Source organism: Capra hircus, chromosome 22 (assembly GCF_001704415.2).
Source record: "Capra hircus breed San Clemente chromosome 22, ASM170441v1, whole genome shotgun sequence".
In the NCBI taxonomy this organism is placed as follows: Eukaryota; Metazoa; Chordata; class Mammalia; order Artiodactyla; family Bovidae; genus Capra; species Capra hircus.
The window spans coordinates 50,100,985-50,121,290 of NC_030829.1; the positions used below are offsets into that span (position 1 = coordinate 50,100,985).

Below are 20,306 nucleotides of genomic sequence, written 5' to 3' on the forward strand. Positions count from 1 at the left end.
GGTCGGATTGTGAGGCCAGTTCTCTGCTAGGCCTACCTTTTGGCCATCAGCCCAACTCCCTGTAAGGGAAGAGAGAGTTCAGGGACACAGGCTGCTGGGTCTGGGAAGTTGACCTACCTGTCTTCTGGAGGTTTAAACTGGTCAAGTCGAGCAAGATCACCCTCTGCAGTCTGGACTTGAAGTTTGCCTCTGGGTATCTTCCCATTTGCGCAGTAAGATGCCAGGCATAAGGCCCTATCACCCTTCACTGCCCCTCCTACTGAGTGCCCCAGGGCCAGGGTTCTGCTGTGCCGGATGGCATCCCGTCATCACTGTCCCAGTGTGGGGAACTCCCTGTGCTGGGCCTGCCCTAGCTGACTCTGAAGCGGGAAACAATGGGGGTCATGGCTGTGCTTCCCCACTCCCTCCCACTGGGCTGTGTGCACTTCCTTCCTGCTGGCTGCCTGAGGAAATGTCCCTGCCCTGGAACAGTGGTCTGGCCTTTGTTTCCCCAGGGGCCCCTGCCCTTGGAGCTTCTGAGGCCTGTGTCCCTTACAGAGCTGGCATGGTGGTCCAGGGACACCATCCTCCCATGCCATGTCCTGGACTCCTTGGTCATCAGGGGTAGACTGTAGGATATGTGCCCACCTCCCCCACTCCACCAGGCTTACACAGCCTTCTATTAGGGGAGAGGCCCTAGGCATCAAAGGGGTGGGATGGTAGGTCCAGGGGGAGTAGGCCCAGGGTGATTTAAGGGTGTGCAGAGTTGTCTGCACCTCTGGAGGAGTCTGCTGGAACCCTGCTGCAGCCCTCCCTGGAGCCAGCTACATTATGGACACACACTCCCCACAGAAATACACCTCTCCCCTCACCAGTTTTGTAAGGAGCCCTGTACTCGGCAGCATCTTAGAACCAACCAGGAATGTCCCCTGACAGAAGAGCACTGTACAGAAGCCTCCCAGGCCCTGTCCCTCCCTGCCCCCCCATCACCCACATCAACACTCTGTCACACTTTGTCCACTCTCACACATGAGATGCTTCCTCTATCAGTGGAAAAAAAATGACTCAGCTCCTGTAAGTTCCCTCAACACCCCCCACCCCAGGGCTGGTTCTCTTCACCACCTGCTTTAGGGAACCATCTGCCAAACATCCCCCAAGTAGTTTGACTTCCCAAAGCACCACCACCAGGGCCGCTCCCCCTCATAAGCTGCTGATTTGAGGATGGACCTCAGCCCTAGGGGCAGGTTTGAGAAGCTGTCAGCGTGGGGGAGGCTGGCACCTTGGCTGGGTCCTCCTGGTGCAGGTGCTGGGCCAGGGCCTACTCAGGGGAGGGGCAGGGCAGGCAACCAGCCAGCAGGACATACCGGAGGGAAGCAGGGTCAAGGCGGTCCCTTCCCCCGCGCCTGTTCCTGGCCCTTTCCTCTCTGAGGGGCAGCAGGAAGTGAGGATAAAGGGCTGGGGTGGGAGGCGGGAGCCGGTGGGAGGGATGGGGTTTATCAAGTCGCCGGTGGGCTGCCCAAAGGGCAGGAGCTGGCGCGAGTAGCTTGGCTAGAGACTTACCCCGGGAAGGAGGGAGGCCGCCGACCTACTGGGCCGACGGACTCCCACACAGGTGAGCCCAAGGCAGACGACTGGTCTGCACTCTGGTACATGGCGCTCCCTCTCTCCTCCCAGGCGCCTGCGCGGGGAATGGGCTGGCCAAGCAGACCCGGGCCCTTTGGGGATTTGAGGACCCCGGGGAAGCGGATTTAGGAAGAGGCAAGGAATTCTCGCTTCCATTGCAGCTGCAAGCTGCTCCCCAGAGGGAGGGGCGTGCAGGGCGAAAAGACAGGATACCCAGCGGAGGCCCAAGGGAACGCTTCTGGCTGAGCCGGTTTTTTCCGCGGTCCGGCCAGGAACTTCTGTAAAGGTGGCAGCCTTCTCAGAGTTGAAAGGACGACTTGGGGTTCCCACAGGGCCCCGAGGCTGGACAGAGGGAATAGGAGCCCAAGGACTGGCCCGTCCCAGATGGAAGTCAGGAGCAGGGGGATGCCCTACCCTCAGGGCTTGCAGGGCTTACAGGCTCCCAACCAGGCAGGCCTAACTGCGACCCACAGCTTGTGTTACCAGGACAACCACTGCTTCCACCCAGCCCTGGATGGGCTAAGACGCGGGTGCTAGGCCCTCCAGCCCCAGACTGGCAAGGGGCGGGGATTCCCTTCCGACCAGGGTCGGGGAAGGGGAGCCCTGAACCGTAAGGGGGGCGGGGCAGTACTGTCCCGGGAGATCGCAGACAGACTGCGGGTCACCGTCCCCCTTTCCATACAAAGGAGGGCCCCAGGACTGGAGATTACACTCAGAGGTGCAGAGCCAGATTCTCTACTGCCCCTAGCCAAGGCCTCAAGGTCCCACAGCACCTCCTTACGGACGAATGAGGGAACGTCACGCTACCTTCATTCCCTTCCCGACCCTCCTCCTTTACTCTGTCCCTTTAAGCGGCTGGCCGCGTCGCGGAGCAGGGAGGAGTGTACCACTGGCCGCAAGTTGCGGGGGTGAACTTTAGGCTGACTTGGCGCTCGTGGCTGAGACTCCAGAAGAAAGCCCCATTTGGAGGCACCTCAGAGTCCCAGACTGGTGGCTACATTCCTCGGAAGAGGATCTGGGGTCCTCGGAAGAGGATCTGGGGTCCTCTGAGCCCAAAGCGCGGTACTGGCGGCTCGAAAGTCAGGCACATTTTCCCTCCCCCGTCGTAAATCCTGCGCAGGGCCCGCCTCCGCGCTGGAGTCTTAAAGGGCCGGCGGGCTGGGGGGGGGGGGGGGCGGAGCCAGTAGAGGCGCTGAGCCGGGGCCGTGCCTAGGAGGGCTGCGGACCGGGCTGGGACGGAGATGGAGGTGGCCATGGCGCGGGTCCCGGCGGCGCCCTGCGCAAGGTGAGGGTGGGCAGTGCGAGCCGAGCTGCTGTCTCCGCGGGCTCTGTTCTGGACCCCCCGGGGAGGCGGCCCAGACCGCCCCCCTTGCCGGCAGGGTTCAGCCCCCACGTGCGGGGCGGGGGCGGGGTTCCGGACAAAGGCCAGGTGGAGTGGGCTTTTACCCCCGGCCGCCTGGCCCGCGGGCACGCGCATTCCTGGTAGCTGTAGAGGGAAAGGCCGGTCTGCTGGCGCCACCATGGGAGATCCACCACCCCTTTGTCCCCGCGGGGCCTCCACCAAGCTGGGGGAGAGAGTCTGCGCTCAGATAAAGTCTGTTAGCCTTACTTTTCTGTTGGGCGGGTGCTAAAAAAGATAGCAACTCCGGGCTGAGTTACAGCTTCCTAGCTACTGTAAGAGCTGTCCCTTGCCTCACCCAAATGCTGTGATTTCTCGGGACCAAAAGTTCTTCACGGGGTAGAGTGGGCCTCGGTTTGGGGCTCTCAGAAACTTTGTCCTGGGTGATACTCAGTCATGGATGAGCCTCTGGGCAGTGAGTCCATAGCTCAGTTTGTCCAGTTTCAGAGGGGTCACAGACCTAACAGCAGTTTCTGCCCAACCATAGGCTACTTGTCCAGGAAGGAGCCCTATGCTCCTGGCAGTGAGCTACGGGGATGTGTTGCCTGTCCTTCAGTGGCCTATGGTCTTTCAGACCTGTTATAGCTAATAACAGAGTCTGAACAATCCTGGGCACGGTGGCCTAACGCAGCATGGCCTTTGGGAGTGTGGATGGGTTTGGGATGGATGACCTCCAGGATCCTCTAGACTTACTTGCTGTCTCCCACCTTTTTACCAGTTCCTGAGCTGGTGCCTGGCAGGTGACACTGACTTCCTGCAGCCCCCAGCATGTGGACAGGCCTGGGCCCCGCCGTCACACTGGCCCTGGTGTTGGTGGTGGCATGGGCCACAGAGCTGAAGCCCACAGCACCACCCATCTTCACGGGCCGGCCCTTTGTGGTTGCATGGGATGTGCCCACACAGGACTGTGGCCCACGCCACAAGATGCCATTGGACCCAAAAGACATGAAGGCCTTTGATGTGCAGGCCTCACCTAACGAGGGTTTTGTAAATCAGAACATCACCATCTTCTACCGTGACCGGCTGGGCATGTATCCACACTTCAATTCGGTGGGGAGGTCAGTGCATGGTGGTGTGCCACAGAATGGCAGCCTCTGGGTACACCTGGAGATGCTGAAGGGACACGTGGAACACTACATTCGTACACAGGAGCCTGCAGGGCTGGCAGTCATCGACTGGGAGGACTGGCGGCCAGTGTGGGTGCGCAACTGGCAGGACAAGGATGTGTACCGCCGATTATCACGCCAGTTGGTGGCCAGTCACCACCCCGATTGGCCACCAGAGCGCGTAGTCAAGGAGGCGCAGTATGAGTTTGAGTTCGCTGCACGGCAGTTCATGCTGGAGACACTGCGATTTGTCAAGGCGTTTCGGCCTCGGCACCTATGGGGCTTCTACCTCTTCCCTGACTGTTACAACCATGATTATGTGCAAAACTGGGAGACCTATACAGGCCGCTGCCCTGATGTTGAGGTCTCCCGAAATGACCAGCTGGCCTGGCTCTGGGCCGAGAGCACAGCCCTCTTCCCCTCTGTCTACCTGGAAGAGACGCTGGCTTCCTCCACTCACGGCCGCAACTTTGTCAGCTTTCGTGTCCAGGAGGCTCTTCGTGTGGCTGACGTCCACCATGCCAACCGTGCACTCCCGGTCTACGTCTTCACGAGGCCCACCTACAGCCGTGGACTCACAGGGCTTAGCGAGGTATGTCCTGCCCGGGCCCCGTGCTCTTCCTTGGGGAACCACTGCAGGGTTACCAGGGGGCCTACTGCCCTCAAGTTTACTGACTACTCTACACCCCTCACCTCATTCTCTCTGTAACCCTATGAGAGGGTGACCTTGTTATCGCCATTTTGTGGATAAGAAAACAGGCCCAGAGAGGCTGAGAAGCTTGGCCAGAACCTCCCAGGAAATCCAGGCAGAGGAGGTACTCGGGCCCAGCATTCCGACTTCGCAGTCCATCCTGACAGATGTAGGGCTGCCCTGATGGCTCAGATGGTAAAAAATCCACCTGCGAGGCAGGAGATCTGGGTTCGATCCCTGGGTCAGGAAGATCCCCTGGAGAAGGAAATGGAAACCCGCTCCGGTATTCTGGCCTGGGAAATCCCACGGACAGAGGAGCCTGGTGGGCTACAATCCATGGGGTTGCAAAGAGTTGGACACGACTGATAAATACATGCCAGGCTCAAGTGGGCCCTTGGCTTGAGAATCGGAGGCCAAAGTAGGGGGTGGAAATGGCTTAAACATTTAAGGAGAAAGTGCAGCAGCTGCTGCCTGGGGGGTGAGAAGGGGAGGGCTGGGCTGGAGTCGGGGGTCAGCAAATGAGTAGAGGCTAGGGCCTGCCCACCCCATCTGTCCTTCTCACCCTGTGGTCTCATCCACTTCCCCTACAGATGGATCTCATCTCCACCATTGGTGAGAGTGCTGCCCTGGGTGCAGCCGGCGTCATCCTCTGGGGTGACGCAGGGTTTACCACCAGCAACGTAAGTAAGACCCACCCAGCCAACCAGAGCTGAGGCTGCAGGGAGAGGCAGAGTGTTTGCACTTTTGGCTGCAAACCTCAAAGTGCTCCCCTCCTCTGCTTCCCAAGGCAGCCCGTGTCCCAACAGAGAAGACAGGATCTACCCCCACCCCCACCCCTGCCCTTCACCCAGGAAGAGGGAGTTGTTGTCTTGACCAGCTGTTGAGTTCCACCCAGCCCCACCTGCCCTGCTGGGTTCCAGTCCCTGCCCCCACCCGCTTCTTAGAAGGAATGGGAACAGTGAGGGCTCAGGCATACGTGTGTGTGCACACGCTATTAAAAGAAGGTGCAGTCACACAGTGTGGACTGAGTTTCCATGTAGGTTGAGGCAGCTGACCCTCCTCCCTGTCCTCTGTCCCCAGGAGACCTGCCGACGCCTCAAGGATTATCTGACTCGGTCACTGGTACCCTATGTCGTCAATGTGTCCTGGGCTGCCCAGTACTGCAGCTGGGCCCAGTGCCATGGCCACGGGCGCTGTGTGCGCCGGGACCCCAACGCTCACACCTTCCTGCACCTCAGTGCCAGCAGCTTCCGTCTAGTGCCTAGCCACGCACCTGATGAGCCGCGGCTGCGACCAGAGGGGGAACTCAGTTGGGCCGACCGCAACCACCTACAGACGCACTTTCGCTGCCAGTGCTACTTAGGCTGGGGCGGTGAGCAGTGCCAGTGGGACCGCAGGCGGGCAGCTGGGGGTGCCAGTGGGGCCTGGGCTGGGTCCCACCTCACTGGCCTGCTGGCAGTGGCAGTCCTGGCCTTCACCTGGACTTCGTAAGGGTCTCACCCAGCTGCCAGGCCAGCTGGCCTCTGCCACAAGGGGTCTGCCAGGCATGTAGCAGCCCACAAGGGGTGGACAAACCAGAGTCTGGACGGGCAGAGCCCTCTGAGATGCCCGGTAGGATGTCCATACCAGCTCCCACCCCCTGTTCTAAGGGGGAGGGGCAGTCCCCTGGAAAGCCCCGTCTCTCCCTGCCAGAGAGGAAGAGGGGCACAGCTGGGCCGGGGAGGACCTGACCCTACTCCCCTGCCCCTGGATAGTTTATTATTATTATTTTGGGGTCTCTTTTGTAAATTAAATACAAAACAACTGCTTCTTTGCTTGGACTGTCCATGCCTGGGCAGGGCATGTGAGAGTGCTTTCAGGCTCTTCCAAATAAGGTTTGAGCTCAGAAGTGTCTCTGTGAGACTCTCTGCTGGGGACTTCTCATCTGTAACACACGTTCACTGGGATCTGCAGGCCCAAGCTGCCCGCTCTAGCTGTCCTGCCAGGGCACTGGCCACTGGGAGCAGAGGGACTCCCATTCTACCCCAATAGCAAGGACCTCGCTTTCTCCACTGACTGGAAGGCGGCTGGGTCCAGCCTTCTGTGGGCAGGGCCCTTGTGTTGCTCCTAAATGGTGCCGTATCCCCAGCTGGGCTGGTGCCAGTCTCCTCGCCTCGCCCACCCAGGGAGAAAGTGGGAAATGGATGTTTGATCTTCCCTGGCTGGGCAGGTAGCCAGATCACTCCTCCCTGCTATTCTCAAAGGCAAGGGCGTCTCCTCCTCTCCCTGTTCTCAAGGGCAGTGGACTTCAGCCACACGCACCTCTCCCTGTCTGGGTCCAAGTCCTCCACCGGGTACAGTCAAGGGAAGGCCAGCAGGGCACCGGGATCTGAATCACGAGGCCCACTCCCTGTTCCACTGCAAAGATGTATGATGGGGTGAGCAGGGGGCCATCCTCAACAGGCAGGCCTGGCCTGGCCACAAGAGAGTGTAGCTTGTCCCCAGCCATCCCAGGGGAGAGAGGGAGCGGCCGGAGCAGTCAGACCTGCTTCACTTCCTCTGCTTCTGAGTTACCCTGGGTGGGGCGCCGCCCCTCCCTCCAGCCCTGGACCCACACGTGGATTCCTCCCGTCCGTGTCAGTGAGGACTGAGCCCCTCCCCTCAGCTGACAAAGACTCTGGGGAGACAGGCTCAGGAAACTGCCACGAGGTGAAGAGGGCACCCCTGCTCGGGGAGTCCTGACGCCAGCACCGGGACTCAGGAAGCAGCCTCGAGGAAGGGCTGTACACTGAGTTGAATGAGAGGCACAGTGATGCTGGGAACGAAGCACGGGCAGTCTGGAGGAAGACAGCACAAAGGGGGTTGCAGGATCTGAGGCGGGGGTGTGACTGGGGGTCTGCCGCAGGCTGCTCTACAGTGGCAGCAGGCCTGATTTTGTCTGAGGGCGGCGACTGTCACCTGTTGAGTGGAGGCACTGAGCCGCATGCGTGCCAGGGCTGGGCGGGGTGCAGCCCAGAACCACACCAACAAAGACAGCCGTCCTCAGGGCCCGTCGTTAAGTCACGGAGTCGTTTCCAGGCTTTGTGACACCATGGACTAGCCTGCCAAGCCCCTCTGTCCATAGGATTTCCCAGGCAAGACTATGGGAGTGGGTTGCCCTTTACTTCTCCAGGGGATCTTTCCAACCTGTCTCCTGCGTTGATTCTTTACCACTGAGCCCCCTGGGAAGCCCATATATTCAGGGGTGTGATGGTGTAGAGAGGCACGTTAGATGCTAAGACCGAGTCAGATGCTGGGTAGTGGAGAATGTTCCCCAGAGAAGCATGCAGGCAAGAAGGTGGTGTGGTCAGAGCTTGGGGAAGCCATCCCCCCAAATCCAGAGAATGCCGGTGGGCTGGATTGTGCCAGTTGCAGCCATAGGTTTCTGGGGGTAATGTAGGAGTTACCTCAGTTTCAGGAGGTGGGGTGGAGCTTTGGGGAGAGGGAGTCAGGGGCTACCTTGATGGTCTCCTGTGCCCTCAGCCCCTGGGAGTTGTGCCAAGCTCTCTAATACTAATAATCATCCCTCAGGGACCCTGCATTCTGAACAGAGTCCCAAGCTACCACCGTCGTGGTTAGACCCATACTTGGGTCTGGCTGGTGTGCTCACAGCCCCCAACACCTGGGGCCCTCCTCCCCTTCAGTCCTGCCCGCTTCATCCTAGCCAGCCTAGAGGACCAGTCCAGACGGCAGCCAGCTGTCCCTGCTCCAGCAACCACCGTGCTGGGAGGCCATGAGCTCAAGTTCAGACTGGGCTGCAGACCCAGGCAGCGCATTCCCCTGGACCAGAGATGTGATGCTTCCTTCACCCAAGTCGGGCAGGCAAGCCTAGGCCTGAGCAACTCGAAGGTCTCAGTTACTAGCGTCTGAATCGGCAAACACAAGGGAAATCACAAAGGAAAGAACAAGTGTGTCATCACTGATACCCTCGTGCTCCTCCGCATGGTCACATAGGCATGGGATCGCGTGGTCATAAGACAACAGGGTCCCAAACACACCAGGTCCTGGGCACCGGGTCCCACACTTACACATGCCCACTCTCCTGGAGTTTGTGGAGAGGCCCAGATGGTCACTAACTGGAGCCTCATGGTCACTGAGCCAGCGCATACACAAAGGATGACTGACTTCAGACGCAGGTCCCTAAAGCAGGGGCGACTTATCCACTAAGCAGGGGCGCAGGGGCATAATATTTATACAGGCCCACAAAAAATGTTTGAATTTTAATCTTTTTTAATCAGAAGAAAAAAATAATATAATGAATTCAGTCTAGATTATATCTGTCCTTATACCAATTTAGTTGTTATATATATATATATATAACTATATATGACTACAAGGTTGTGAGAGCTTAGTTCCCTTATCTGAACCCCCGCCTGCTGCATTGGAAGGGCAGAGTCTTAGCCACTGGACCACCAGGGAATTCCCTTAAAATGTTTTTTTTAAGAAAGAGGTCAACAAAAGCGAAAGTGCCTAGTGCCCACAGATGTCATAATTCAGCTCTGTGGGGAAAGCACCCAGACTCCAGCATTACAGACAAGCTTGCCCCCTCGCACTCCCTCCACTGGCACCCGCTCCCAAATAAACCCACCCAACCCTGACACACGAAGCCCAGCCCCAGTGCTGACAGTGGGAGGGGCCACTTCCGGCCCAGTCCCACCTCCTACCGAGGGCTGTTTTTTTTCTTTTTTGCTAGGAGTGCAGGGGTGGCTTAGCTGTCTGGCCCGGCCCTCTCGCCCAGGGCCCGCCCCTCAGCCCGCCCCCAGACTGGGTGGGGTGACCCCCTACAAAAGCTCAGCGTTTCCAGCAGCAGATTTCTTCCTCCAAGAGTGTTGGTGCGCCTGGTGCCAGAGTTAAGGAACAGAATCTTGCTGATGCCTGCACAGGCCCTCACCCTGGGGTCAGGAAGTTTGGAGAATGAGGCCTTTCAGCCCTGAGGTCAGCAGGGACAAGTGGGCAGACTGGAGGGTGTACAGAAGGGCTGGGTTGAACTTTCCTGCTGCACTGAGCGTCCCCTTCAAGGGCTGGCCAGGATTCCTGGCGGAAGAGACAGGGAAGCCCCTGCCTCCATCCGTCTGCCAGCCTGGGAGCTGAGGGCCTGGCTCTCAGCCACGCTTCTCAAGACAGATGTCATGGCTTCTGTGGCCCTTGGGGAAATGGGGGTGGGCGAGCTTAAGCCAAGACAAGACCTGTAAGGGGGACAGAGGCCGGCCCAAGAAGCAAGTGGAGTGCGCCCTCTAGTGGCTGTGTTCCCCTCAATGCCTCTCCTTTGCCCTCTGACCACCCTGAGCCCTGCAGGTCCATACTTGCCTGAAGCCAGAGCAGAAGTGGTTTAACAAGGGACTTGTCCTGCCTGCCCTCAGTAGGGGTCAGAGAGTTCAAGGCCTGCTCTCTGCTTTGCCTTCCCTGGCCAGGTTTCCCTACACCTGCCCTGGGCTATGGCAGCCCACTTGCTTCCTGTCTGCACCCTCTTCCTGAACTTGCTCAGCATGACCCAAGGCTCCCGGGACCCTGTGGTACCCAACCAGCCCTTCACCACCATCTGGAACGCCAACACCGAGTGGTGTATGAAGAAACACGGCGTGGATGTAGACATCAGTATCTTTGATGTGGTGACCAACCCGGGGCAGACCTTCCGCGGCCCTAACATGACCATTTTCTACAGCTCCCAGCTGGGTACCTACCCTTACTATACATCTGCTGGGGAGCCTGTGTTTGGTGGCCTGCCCCAGAATGCCAGCCTGAATGTCCACCTGGCCCACACATTCCAGGACATCCTGGCTGCCATGCCTGAGCCTCACTTCTCAGGGCTGGCAGTCATTGACTGGGAGGCATGGCGCCCGCGCTGGGCCTTCAACTGGGACACCAAGGACATTTACCGGCAGCGCTCACAGGCACTGGTACAGAAGCAGCACCCAGACTGGTCAGCTTCTCAGGTGGAGGCCGCAGCTCAGGCGCAGTTCGAGGGGGCTGCAGAGGAGTGGATGGCAGGTACCCTCAAGCTGGGACAAGCACTGCGGCCTCAGGGCCTCTGGGGCTTCTATAATTTTCCTGAGTGCTACAACTATGACTTTAAAAGTCCCAACTATACCGGCCAGTGTCCACCAAACATCCGTGCCCAGAATGATCAGCTCAGGTGGCTGTGGGCCCAGAGCTGTGCCCTCTACCCCAGCATCTACCTGCCCGCAGCACTGGAGGGCACGAAGAAGGCACAGATGTACGTGCAGCACCGTGTGGCTGAGGCATTCCGTGTGGTGGCGGGTGCTGGGGACCCCAAGCTGCCGGTGCTGCCCTACATGCAGCTCTTCTACGACATGACTAACCACTTTCTATCTCCGGTGAGTCTCCTGTGACCCCGCCCACCCGGGACCTACCTTGCCAGGCCTTAGTCCAGCACCTGAGGCCACACAGCCCTGGGGCACTTTAGCCTCAGGGCACCTTCAGCCATTCCCTTTCACATGCTTTGAGCACCTCCTGTGTGCCAAGTTCTGTGCTAGGCACAGACAACGTTCTTCAGAAAGAAATTGTCCCTGCCTGCACGGCACTCACAGGCTAGAGGGAGAGCAGGCTTGCCTCTGGCCACCAAGGCTAGAGCAGCCCCCGGTGGGGGTTGTGAATTACTTGTCCCATCCGATAGTGACACAGCAGCCTGCTGTGGGAAGCCAGGGAGGGCCCCCCGCGGAGATCTTCTGTCCTTTTCTCAGGAGGAGCTGGAACACAGCCTGGGGGAGAGTGCAGCCCAGGGTGCAGCGGGAGTGGTGCTCTGGGTGAGCTGGGCGAACACAAGCACCAAGGTGAGCTCGGGCCCAGGAGAGGGGTGAGGGCGGGGGGGGCGGGGGCGCTGCCAGGCTGCCAGGGGAGACCCCAGCCCCCTTTTCACTCCTGCAGCCTCGGCTGGCCAGGAGGCGAGTGCTTCAGTGTCCTGGGTGGACCCATGCATGGCCACGGTGCCCCTAATGCTCCCCTTCCCACCTAGGAATCATGCCAGGCCATCAAGGAGTATGTGGAGACGACACTGGGACCCTCCATCCTGAATGTGACCAGCGGGGCTCGTCTGTGCAGTCAGGTCCTATGCTCCGGCCATGGCCGTTGTGCCCGGCGCCCCAGTTACCCCAAGGCCCGTCTCATCCTCAACTCCACCAGTTTTTCCATCAAGCCTACGCCTGGTGGTGGGCCCCTGACCCTACAAGGTGACCTCTCACTCGGGGATCGGTTGCGGATGGCAGTGGAGTTCGAATGTCGCTGCTACCGTGGGTGGAGGGGGACCCGGTGTGAGCAGTGGGGCCTGTGGTGACTGGCATGGACACACACTGAGTACCTGATGCAAGCTGGGCCTGGCTAGGGCTTTCCCAAGTCCAGGCAGTCACAGGAGTCATGGTCACAGTCAGAAGTCCACTCAGCCAGTGTCATGAGCATATACCAGTGCACGCACACCTGCTTACCGACCAAGATAGCTGCATAAGCAGTTAGAGCCCTGGGCATCCACCCGACAGAGTCAAAAACACTTCCTCTGGAGACACTGAGTCAGTCTTCAAACAGAAGCAGTCACAAGCACTGACATTCGGGACTTCCCTGGCCATCCAGTGGTTAAGACTCTGAGCTTTCACTGCAGGGGGCACAGGAGGAGACTAAGATCACACATGCTAAGCGGTGCGGTTAAACAAATAACAAATAAATAAACTGACATTCACTGGGCATCTACTCTTTCCAAGTCCTGTGCCAAGCATTTTAAGTAGGCTAACTTAACTGTGCAATCCTAACACGACGCTGTGAGGAAACTGAGGCACACTTTCGCCAAGGTTGCACAGCCAGAAAACAGAGCAGCTGAGATTCAAGCCCGGGCTGCCTGGCCAGAGAGGTACAACCTTTTGGCTCCTACTGATAAGTCGATGGTAACCAGCTCTGCACTGCACTCTGAATCCGTTCAGAGGTAGCAGCCTCGCAAATAAAACAGGATTCTAACTTCAAAAGCTGTTTGTTGAGGCCCTAAAACTTCCAGGCGCTGATATCCAGAGGGTACAGGAAAAGTTCTTTTCTCTCACTCAGATCTGATGTGTTAGAGGGCGGCTGCTTCCCAGTGTGGGGCCCAAATTTGAAGTAGAAGCTCCACCTGATCGTTTTCACGCCGCGCAGGAGGGATAGCGTGATCCCAGACAAAGCTAAACTATGGGCGAGACCTATCTGAGGCTGGGGCGGGGCGAGGACAGAAGCCCAGCCAACCCGAGATGGAATCAGGCTCACAGGGAGCGAGGCCAGGATAAACCAGGTGGGAGGAACAGAGCTAGAGGAGACTCAGTCTGCGTCTGGTCGGTGTTAAGACTCGCCGGGCCGGGGCCTAGGCGGAAGTACAGGGCGGCCGGGGCGGGGCCTGGCCGCCTGCAAGACCCCGGACTAGGCGGTGTGCCGCGGGTCGGGACAGCTGCAGTTCGTCCGCCCCACCGCTAGGGAGTGAGCGCCGAGAGCCGGAGGGGTCCGAGCCAGAGACAGCGAGATACCGATCCAGGAGAAGCGAGGACGCGGAGCATCCCGGAGCCCGGCAACAACATGTTAGTACTACCCCGTTCCCATGCGCTGCGTTCGTCTTCACTGTCCCCCGCTCTCCCCGTCCGCTCCGCGTGGACAGTTCTCAAGTGACTAGCCGCCCCGCACGCCCTCCTTGCGTCTGTCGTTCCCTCCCAAAGCATGCCGAGCCACACCCGCCCAGAGTCTAGGTTCCGAAACCCCCACCCCCAGACTCCACGGTTTGTCACCCACTGGGAGGAAGAGGGAAATCGAGACAGGAGAGACTGCCGCCTCTCTCGGTGGACCCAGGAGCCCCGCCCCGCAGTGGGTGGGGTCGGCATATAAGGGGTTAAGTCTGTGGGGGAAGTCTGGGGTCCTAGGCCCAGGGGGCGGATCCTGGGGCTTCCTCCTCCTGGTCCAGGGGTGCAGCTGCTGCGGAGGTGGCTGATGCAGGTGAGAGGCTTATAGCCCTCTGAGTGTGAGGGAAGGAGTGTGAGGGAAGGGGGCTGCCTGTTAACTGACCAGTGTGCAATTGGCCTCAAGCTCACAGGGTCTTCCTGGGGAGGTGGGGATGGGGAGGGAGCCAGCGCATCCTCTCTGAAGCAGGTGAGTAGAAAGGTGGGGCTCAGAGGCCACCTGTCGCTAGAAATCCCCCAGCATAGACCCTCCTGCCAGCAGAACCTGAGGTGGGATGGGCAAGCAATGGAGTTTGGGGACAGGAGGTCTGAGCCCCCAACCTGCTAGCCGTTAGACACCCCTGTGAGTGTAGGAAGGAAGCTGTGGTTCTTATCTAGAGTGGCTAGGAAACAGACCAGTGGGGAACCAGGCCTGCAGGAGCCACGTTGCTGTATGAGCCAGGCCACTTCTGAGGGGCAGTTGGGTCCATATGCAATCAAAATGTACCGAGCAGGGCCGTTTTGGGGAGGGAGCCATGGACTCTTTCCCCTAGGCAGGGAAAGCAGTCCAGGGAGGGGAAATTTGAGCTTGATGGGTTGGTGAATGGCAACCCAGGATATGTTAAGTGGCCGGCATGGCCCAGATGTCCAAAAAGGCTAGGACTTGGAGTAGGGACAGAAAGAGGGGAGTTCCTGGGGCAGCTGTGTTTTCTCCAAAGGTAACCTGGGGTTAAAGCAGGGGGTTGTGGCATCTAGTTTGCATGTTCTGTCTAATGGCCAGCCAGCTACAATGGTGTAGGGCTGGATCTACTGTCCTGGGGAGGACAAAGTGGTAGCCAGAGCAGGCTGGGGCCAGGCCTCTTGAGTTCTTGGGGCCAGCCCTAGCCTTTAGCCCTCAGCCTCCATCCAGTATAAGGCAGAGCACCCTGGACCCATCCCCTGTGCTCTCCATCTGATTCAGTGCCTCCAAGTATAAGGGATGGTATCCTCCAGGCCACCTAGGCATCAGATGAAATCCAGGATGCATGGCCCTCCCTAGCACTCTGTCATCTGCTCCCTGCCCCAACCCCATCCTCCCTTCTGGCACAATCCAGCATGGCTGTTATCCACAGGAGCAGCAACCTTGTGGTGTGAGGAGATCCCACTGCCTGGAGACTGTGGCCTTAATCCCCTGCCTGGCCCTGAGCCATCTGTACCCCAGCAGGAGATGACCCTGGCTCCCAGCCTGACTCAGCTGGGCCTGGATCCTACATGTAGGCGAGAACTGACTCTGAGCCCTGGCTGAGGCACGCTGATCCGTAGCCTAGACCCTGTGCACCAGGTGGGGCCGATCCTGAGTACCCGCCCACCCCAACTGACTCTGGCTCCTGCGTGCCAGCCAGAGGTGACCCTGAGATCCAGCTTGGCCAAGCCGACCCTGGATCCTACACACCAGCCAGAGCTGACCCTGAGCCCCAGGCTAGCTGAGCTGACCCTGGTTTCCGCATGCCATCCAGAGATGACCCTCAGTTCTGGCTCAGCTCAGCTGACCCTGGATCCAGCACGCCAGCCAGAGGAGACCCCAGTCCCCAAACTGGTTGAGCTGACCCTGGAGCCTGTGCACTGCCGACCCGAGCTCCTGGATGCCTGTGCCGACCTCATCAACGAACAGTGGCCCCGCAGCCGTGCCTCCCGCCTCCACTCCTTGGGCCAGTCCTCAGATGCCTTCCCTCTCTGCTTGATGCTGCTAAGCCCTCGACCCACACCAGAGGCAGCCCCCATTGTGGTGGGCCATGCCCGCCTGTCCCGGGTGCTGGACAGGCCCCAGAGCCTCCTAGTGGAGACCGTGGTGGTGGCCCGGGCACTGAGGGGCCGTGGCTTTGGCCGCCGTCTCATGGAGGGCCTCGAAGCCTTTGCTCGAGCCCGGGGCTTCCGCCGGCTACACCTCACCACCCATGACCAGCTGCACTTTTATGCCCATCTGGGCTACCAGCTGGGTGAGCCAGTGCAGGGCCTGGTCTTCACCAGCCGGCGACTGCCTGCCACCCTGCTCAATGCCTTCCCCAGGGCCCCCTTTCCCCGGTCACCCTGCAAGGTCACCCCTAGCCTGACTGCCCAAGCTGCCCCAAGAGTCCCCAAGGGGTCATCCTTGCTGCCACCCCCTCCCCTGCCTGAACCCCCAACCACCTTACCCCCGCCTCCAGCAGGGCCCCCTCCACAAAGCCTCCTGGAGACACAATACCAAGACCTGAGAGGACGCCCCATATTCTGGATGGAGAAAGACATCTGAGGCTATTCCCAGGGCAAGATGCTGTCTTTCTGGGTCAGTTGACTGCCCAAGACAGTAGCAGCTTCAGCCCACTGGCCGTCCCTCAGCTTCTAGCCCCTGAGGGCAGCTTCCTGAGGCATGTTTCCTGAGTGCCTGTGGAGATGGCACATGGCTGTGGCTCAGAGCTCTCAGTGTGGCTGAATAAAGGCTTGTTGGGTGTGTCTGTGACAGTGTATTTGTTGACCCCACCCTCATCTCCCAGTCGTTTCTTAGGTCCGCTATCCCTGCAGGAGCCCCCCAGTGCACCTTGGCCTCGGGGCCATGGATGGAGGGCAGGCCCTTGCTTCTCTCACTCTGCCTGCTTCGGGCGTCAGGGTGTTTCTTTCTTTCCACCTCCACTCATCACTGTTCGCCGAGCACCTGCTGGGTGACAGGCCCTGGATTGGGCACAGGCAGGGGGGAACTAGACAGATGCGGTCTCAACTTAAGGGATAGGGCAGGCGTAGACTGACAGGGCCTCTGCTGGGACAGCGGGAGCTCAAATGTCCTCACTGCACTTGTGCCAGAAGATGACGTCATAGCAGAGACCTGAGTGCTGAGTAGAATTTAAGTCAGGCAGAGTGGGGGTTGAGTGTTCTTGGGGCAGGAAAGAAAATGGGCAGAGGAAAAAAGGGGACTCGTGAGAGCTGAGGGTGGGAGAGGTGTCAGAGGGCACAGCAGTGCCATGGTAGAGATGGGCAACACGGGAAGGGAGATGCCCAGGCCAGCTTGGGCTGGGGTTGCTCTGAGAGGTCTACGAGACCCCTTAGGAACCTTGCTTTCCTCACCTCCCTCCCTTGTGAGGAGGAGCTGGAGGAGTCTTCCCAGCTTGGTCTGCTGTGGGGAAGGCGCGGGCATGGCCATGGCCTCTTAAGCTCACACCCCTCTCTCCTGCAGGTTTCCATCCCTGGGGCATGACCATGCAGCTAGGCCTGGCCCTGGTGCTAGGGGTGGCCCTGTGCTTGGGGTGTGGCCAAACCTTGCTGCGGGCCCCTGCACGCCCCTTCTCGGTGCTGTGGAACGTGCCTTCAGCACGCTGTAAGAACCGCTTTGGCGTGCCCCTGCCACTCGAGGCCTTGGGCATCTCAGCCAACCGTGGCCAGCATTTCCACGGCCAGAATGTCACCATCTTCTACAAGAACCGGCTCGGCTTCTACCCCTACTTTGGGCCAAGGGGCACAGCTCACAATGGGGGCATTCCACAGGCTGTGCCTCTGGGCCGCCACTTGGCGCGAGCTGCCCATCAGATCCGCCGCAGCCTGTGGCCGGGCTTCGCTGGCCTGGCAGTCCTGGACTGGGAGGAGTGGTGTCCACTCTGGGCCGGGAACTGGGGCCGCCGCCAAGTCTATCGGGCTGCCTCCTGGGCTTGGGCACAATGGGTATTCCCCAACCTGGATCCCCAGGAGCAGCTCCAGAAGGCCCGCGCTGGCTTCGAACAGGCAGCCCGTGCACTGATGGAGGACACGCTGTGGCTCGGCCGGGCACTGCAGCCCCAGGGGCTCTGGGGCTTCTATCGCTTCCCAGCCTGTGGCAATGGCTGGCATGGTACGGCTTCGAATTACACGGGCCACTGCCATGCTGCTGCCCTGGCCCACAACACCCAACTGCGTTGGCTCTGGGCTGCCTCCAGCGCCCTCTTCCCCAGCATATACCTCCCACCCAGGCTACCACCTGCTCACCACCAGGCATTTGTCCGATACCGCCTGGAGGAGGCCTTCCGTGTGGCTGTTGCTGGGCACCCACATCCCCTGCCTGTCCTGGCCTATTCCCGCCTCACACACCGGAGCTCTGGGAGGTTCCTGTCCCAGGTGAGTGAAAGCTGAAATCTAGGGGTCTGATGGGGAGGCATGACATTCTCTGAGTGGCGGGCCTAAGAAGCCCCTCAAAGAGGCTCAGGACCGAGGGGCCCTCCTCTAGAGGTGGAATTGGATTATGGCAGTGAGCCATGAAAGTTCTTGAAGGTAGAGGTAGGGCCAGAAGGAGCTGGGCATTCCTGACCTGGCTTAGCAGCTCTCTGCCCTCAGGATGAACTTGTGCAGACCATTGGTGTGAGCGCGGCACTGGGGGCAGCCGGCGTGGTGCTCTGGGGGGACCTGAGCTTCTCCAGTTCTGAGGTGATCATTGCCCCCCTCCAGCCTGCCACACAGCCCACGCTGGGGTCCCAGAGACGGGGAAAGCCCATGGTGGGGCCATGGGACAGGAGCATTGATATGTCCCTCCCTTCTCCTCAGGAGGAGTGCTGGCATCTCCATGACTACCTACTGGGCACCCTGGGCCCCTATGTGATCAACGTGACCAGGGCAGCCATGGCCTGCAGTCACCAGCGGTGCCATGGCCATGGCCGTTGTGCTTGGCAAAACCCAGGACAACTAGAAGTCTTTCTGCATCTGCAGCCAGATGGCAGCCCTGGAGCTTGGGAGTCCTTCAGCTGCCGTTGTTACCAGGGCTGGGCTGGCGCTACCTGCCAGGAGCCCAGGCCTGAGCTTGGGCCTGAAGAAGCAACATAAAGCCAGGAGTCATCTGCCCCTGACCGTCTTGTTCCTGCTGCCATTTTTCCAGTCCTGGAGGGAAGACTCTGTCCCCCTCTTGTTCTATGTAGCTTATTGTCACTTCTCCCATGCACATACCCCACTTCCCACAGCAGCCCTGGGGAGTGAAAGAGGCCAGAAGAAGCACACCATTTGAAACCCAGAGGCCCTCTGAGATCACCTGATCCTCCTGACATGAAAGCAGCCCCAGGAAGTCAGTATGCCAAAAAGTTAAGGTTGCCAGCCCAGAGCTCTGTTCTACACCTCACTGAATCTGCGCAGAGGTCACAGGAGACCCGACCAGGGATGGGGGGGCCCCCCAAGGAGATTCTGGCTAACATCTGTTAAGTGCTAAGCTGTTGCCTCTACTCTGCTTTCATCATAAAGTTACCTTTTCTCTCACTGCCTGAGGTTTGGCTGGTCCCGAGTTCTTCCAAACCCACCACCCTTCCCGTGGTGAGCGTCCTGCTGCAAAATGCAGAGAGATGCGGGTCCTGCGTGGTGGACAGCACCGTGCGGGCAGCTTCAGAGTTAATGACTACACGTGCTGGAGGGAGGACGCAGGGCATTGTGGGTGCATAGTTCAGCTAGAGCGTCGTGGCCTTATGGGCTCCCCCGGAGTAGACTACAATTCCCAAGGTGCTCTGCGCCCAGCCTGGCGCCGGTAATCTGCGCACGCAGCACCTTGGGAATAGAAGTTTCGGCCGCATGGATGCGGTCTGAGCCGAGTGGCGAGGGACTCGCCTTCCCGGCCACCCATTTAGCGGAGCGGGGCGGGGCGCTTCGACCCTTCTGGCAGGGCGGGGCGCCTCGCGAAGATGGTGGCGCGCGCAGCGTGTGGCTCCCGTCGTCTGCCTAGGTCTCAACTCAGCGCACCGGCCGGCGACTCGCTGGCCTGGAACTCCCCGCCGCCGGGTCCCTGACCCCTCGCCCCGTCGTGCCCGACTTGCGGCATGCCCCGCGCCCGAAAAGGCAGCGCGCCCCGCAGAGGCGGCCAGCGCCGGGGAGGAGGTAAGTTGGGGTGGGGTGGGTGGCGGGGCACGGGGAAACTGAGGAACGTCAAACTAGGGTCCCAGTGGGTTCCCGTCAGTGACTAACCTTAGGGTTCTCGGGTACAGACTCCTGCCTTGCCCAGTCTGGTGCCGCCACCTGCAAACTCCCCCCGTGACGGGCACGTGCCCCAGAAGTCAGCGGCCACGTGTGCGCCTAACTTGAGCGTGCTGCCCGCGTGCCCGAGCCCTCGCTCCGGCTCGCACCTGGTCCGCACCTGCTGGCCTTGGTTGGTTTCTCATTGCCTCTCTATCCAGTCCGCTGTGATGGACAAACTGGCCAGTCGGAGCTGGAGCCCGTCCGCTCTCCAAACCCTGATCCTTTCCCGAACTGGACTAGGAAATTGGTGGGAGACCTGGCTTATCCTGGAGTACTGAGAGAGAGGGTGATGGGGAAACTGCAGAATTTGGGGCCTTGACTGCCTGGCTCCAGAAGGCGGATGAGCGCCCTGGGGCCCGAGGCAGTCCTGAGAGTCGCTTATCAGGTCGACCAGGAGGTGCAGCGTATGTCCCGGTACAGTAAACAAGTTTATGTTTACCCAGCAGAGATGGGGTGCCTTTTAGGCATGGCTGACACCTGGCCACCATTTTAATGGGGCTTGGATGAGGGTGTTACCGAACCACACTTGGATTCACTTGCCTGGGAGCAATAAAGCCAGTCTACTGATGAAACCGCAGAAATGCAGGGCGCAGCGGTGGGGGTGGGTGCGGAGGCGGGGGTGAGGCTCTGAG

The 20,306-nt window shown here is 59.7% G+C and overlaps 5 protein-coding genes across 9 annotated transcripts in view; all 5 read left to right on the forward strand.

Moving 5' to 3' along the window:
* HYAL2 (hyaluronoglucosaminidase 2) lies at positions 1,378 to 6,605 on the forward strand. Of its 2 annotated transcripts, none has more exons than XM_005695926.2 (4): positions 1,378 to 1,591; positions 3,720 to 4,699; positions 5,389 to 5,478; positions 5,879 to 6,605. In XM_005695926.2, the coding sequence occupies exons 2-4, from the start codon at positions 3,770 to 3,772 to the stop codon at positions 6,287 to 6,289; spliced, it is 1,431 nt and encodes a 476-aa protein (XP_005695983.1). In that variant the 5' UTR covers positions 1,378 to 1,591; positions 3,720 to 3,769; the 3' UTR covers positions 6,290 to 6,605. The 2 variants fall into 2 exon arrangements, with proteins under 2 accessions (XP_005695983.1, XP_017893857.1); XM_018038368.1 differs by lacking the exon at positions 1,378 to 1,591 and adding an exon at positions 2,544 to 2,887.
* Positions 9,584 to 12,783, forward strand: HYAL1 (hyaluronoglucosaminidase 1). The gene is made up of 4 exons (XM_005695930.3): positions 9,584 to 9,751; positions 10,228 to 11,151; positions 11,518 to 11,607; positions 11,790 to 12,783. The coding sequence occupies exons 1-4, from the start codon at positions 9,731 to 9,733 to the stop codon at positions 12,105 to 12,107; spliced, it is 1,353 nt and encodes a 450-aa protein (XP_005695987.1). The 5' UTR covers positions 9,584 to 9,730; the 3' UTR covers positions 12,108 to 12,783.
* On the forward strand, positions 13,260 to 18,930 carry HYAL3 (hyaluronoglucosaminidase 3). Of its 3 annotated transcripts, none has more exons than XM_005695929.3 (4): positions 13,260 to 13,359; positions 17,661 to 17,805; positions 18,022 to 18,111; positions 18,229 to 18,930. In XM_005695929.3, coding segments are annotated over exons 1-4 (513 nt in total). In that variant the 5' UTR covers positions 13,260 to 13,357; the 3' UTR covers positions 18,505 to 18,930. The 3 variants fall into 3 exon arrangements, with proteins under 3 accessions (XP_005695986.1, XP_017922308.1, XP_017922309.1); XM_018066819.1 differs by having other exon boundaries at positions 13,296 to 13,359; positions 16,895 to 17,805; XM_018066820.1 differs by lacking the exon at positions 18,022 to 18,111 and having other exon boundaries at positions 13,296 to 13,359; positions 16,895 to 17,805.
* On the forward strand, positions 13,496 to 16,186 carry NAT6 (N-acetyltransferase 6). Its single transcript, XM_018066625.1, is given in 5 exon segments — positions 13,496 to 13,643; positions 13,737 to 13,768; positions 13,859 to 13,921; positions 15,013 to 15,111; positions 15,113 to 16,186. Coding segments are annotated over 5 exon segments (1,209 nt in total). The 3' UTR covers positions 15,980 to 16,186.
* The window catches only part of IFRD2 (interferon related developmental regulator 2), a 28,509-nt gene continuing 27,423 nt past the window's right edge, over positions 19,221 to 20,306 (forward strand). The window contains exon 1 of one of the 2 annotated variants that reach the window (XM_018066818.1): positions 19,221 to 19,536. In XM_018066818.1, coding sequence (XP_017922307.1) covers positions 19,479 to 19,536 — 58 coding nt within the window. In that variant the 5' untranslated portion in view covers positions 19,221 to 19,478. The remainder of the gene's footprint in view (positions 19,537 to 20,306) is intronic. The other variant, XM_018066817.1, reaches the window with a different exon arrangement.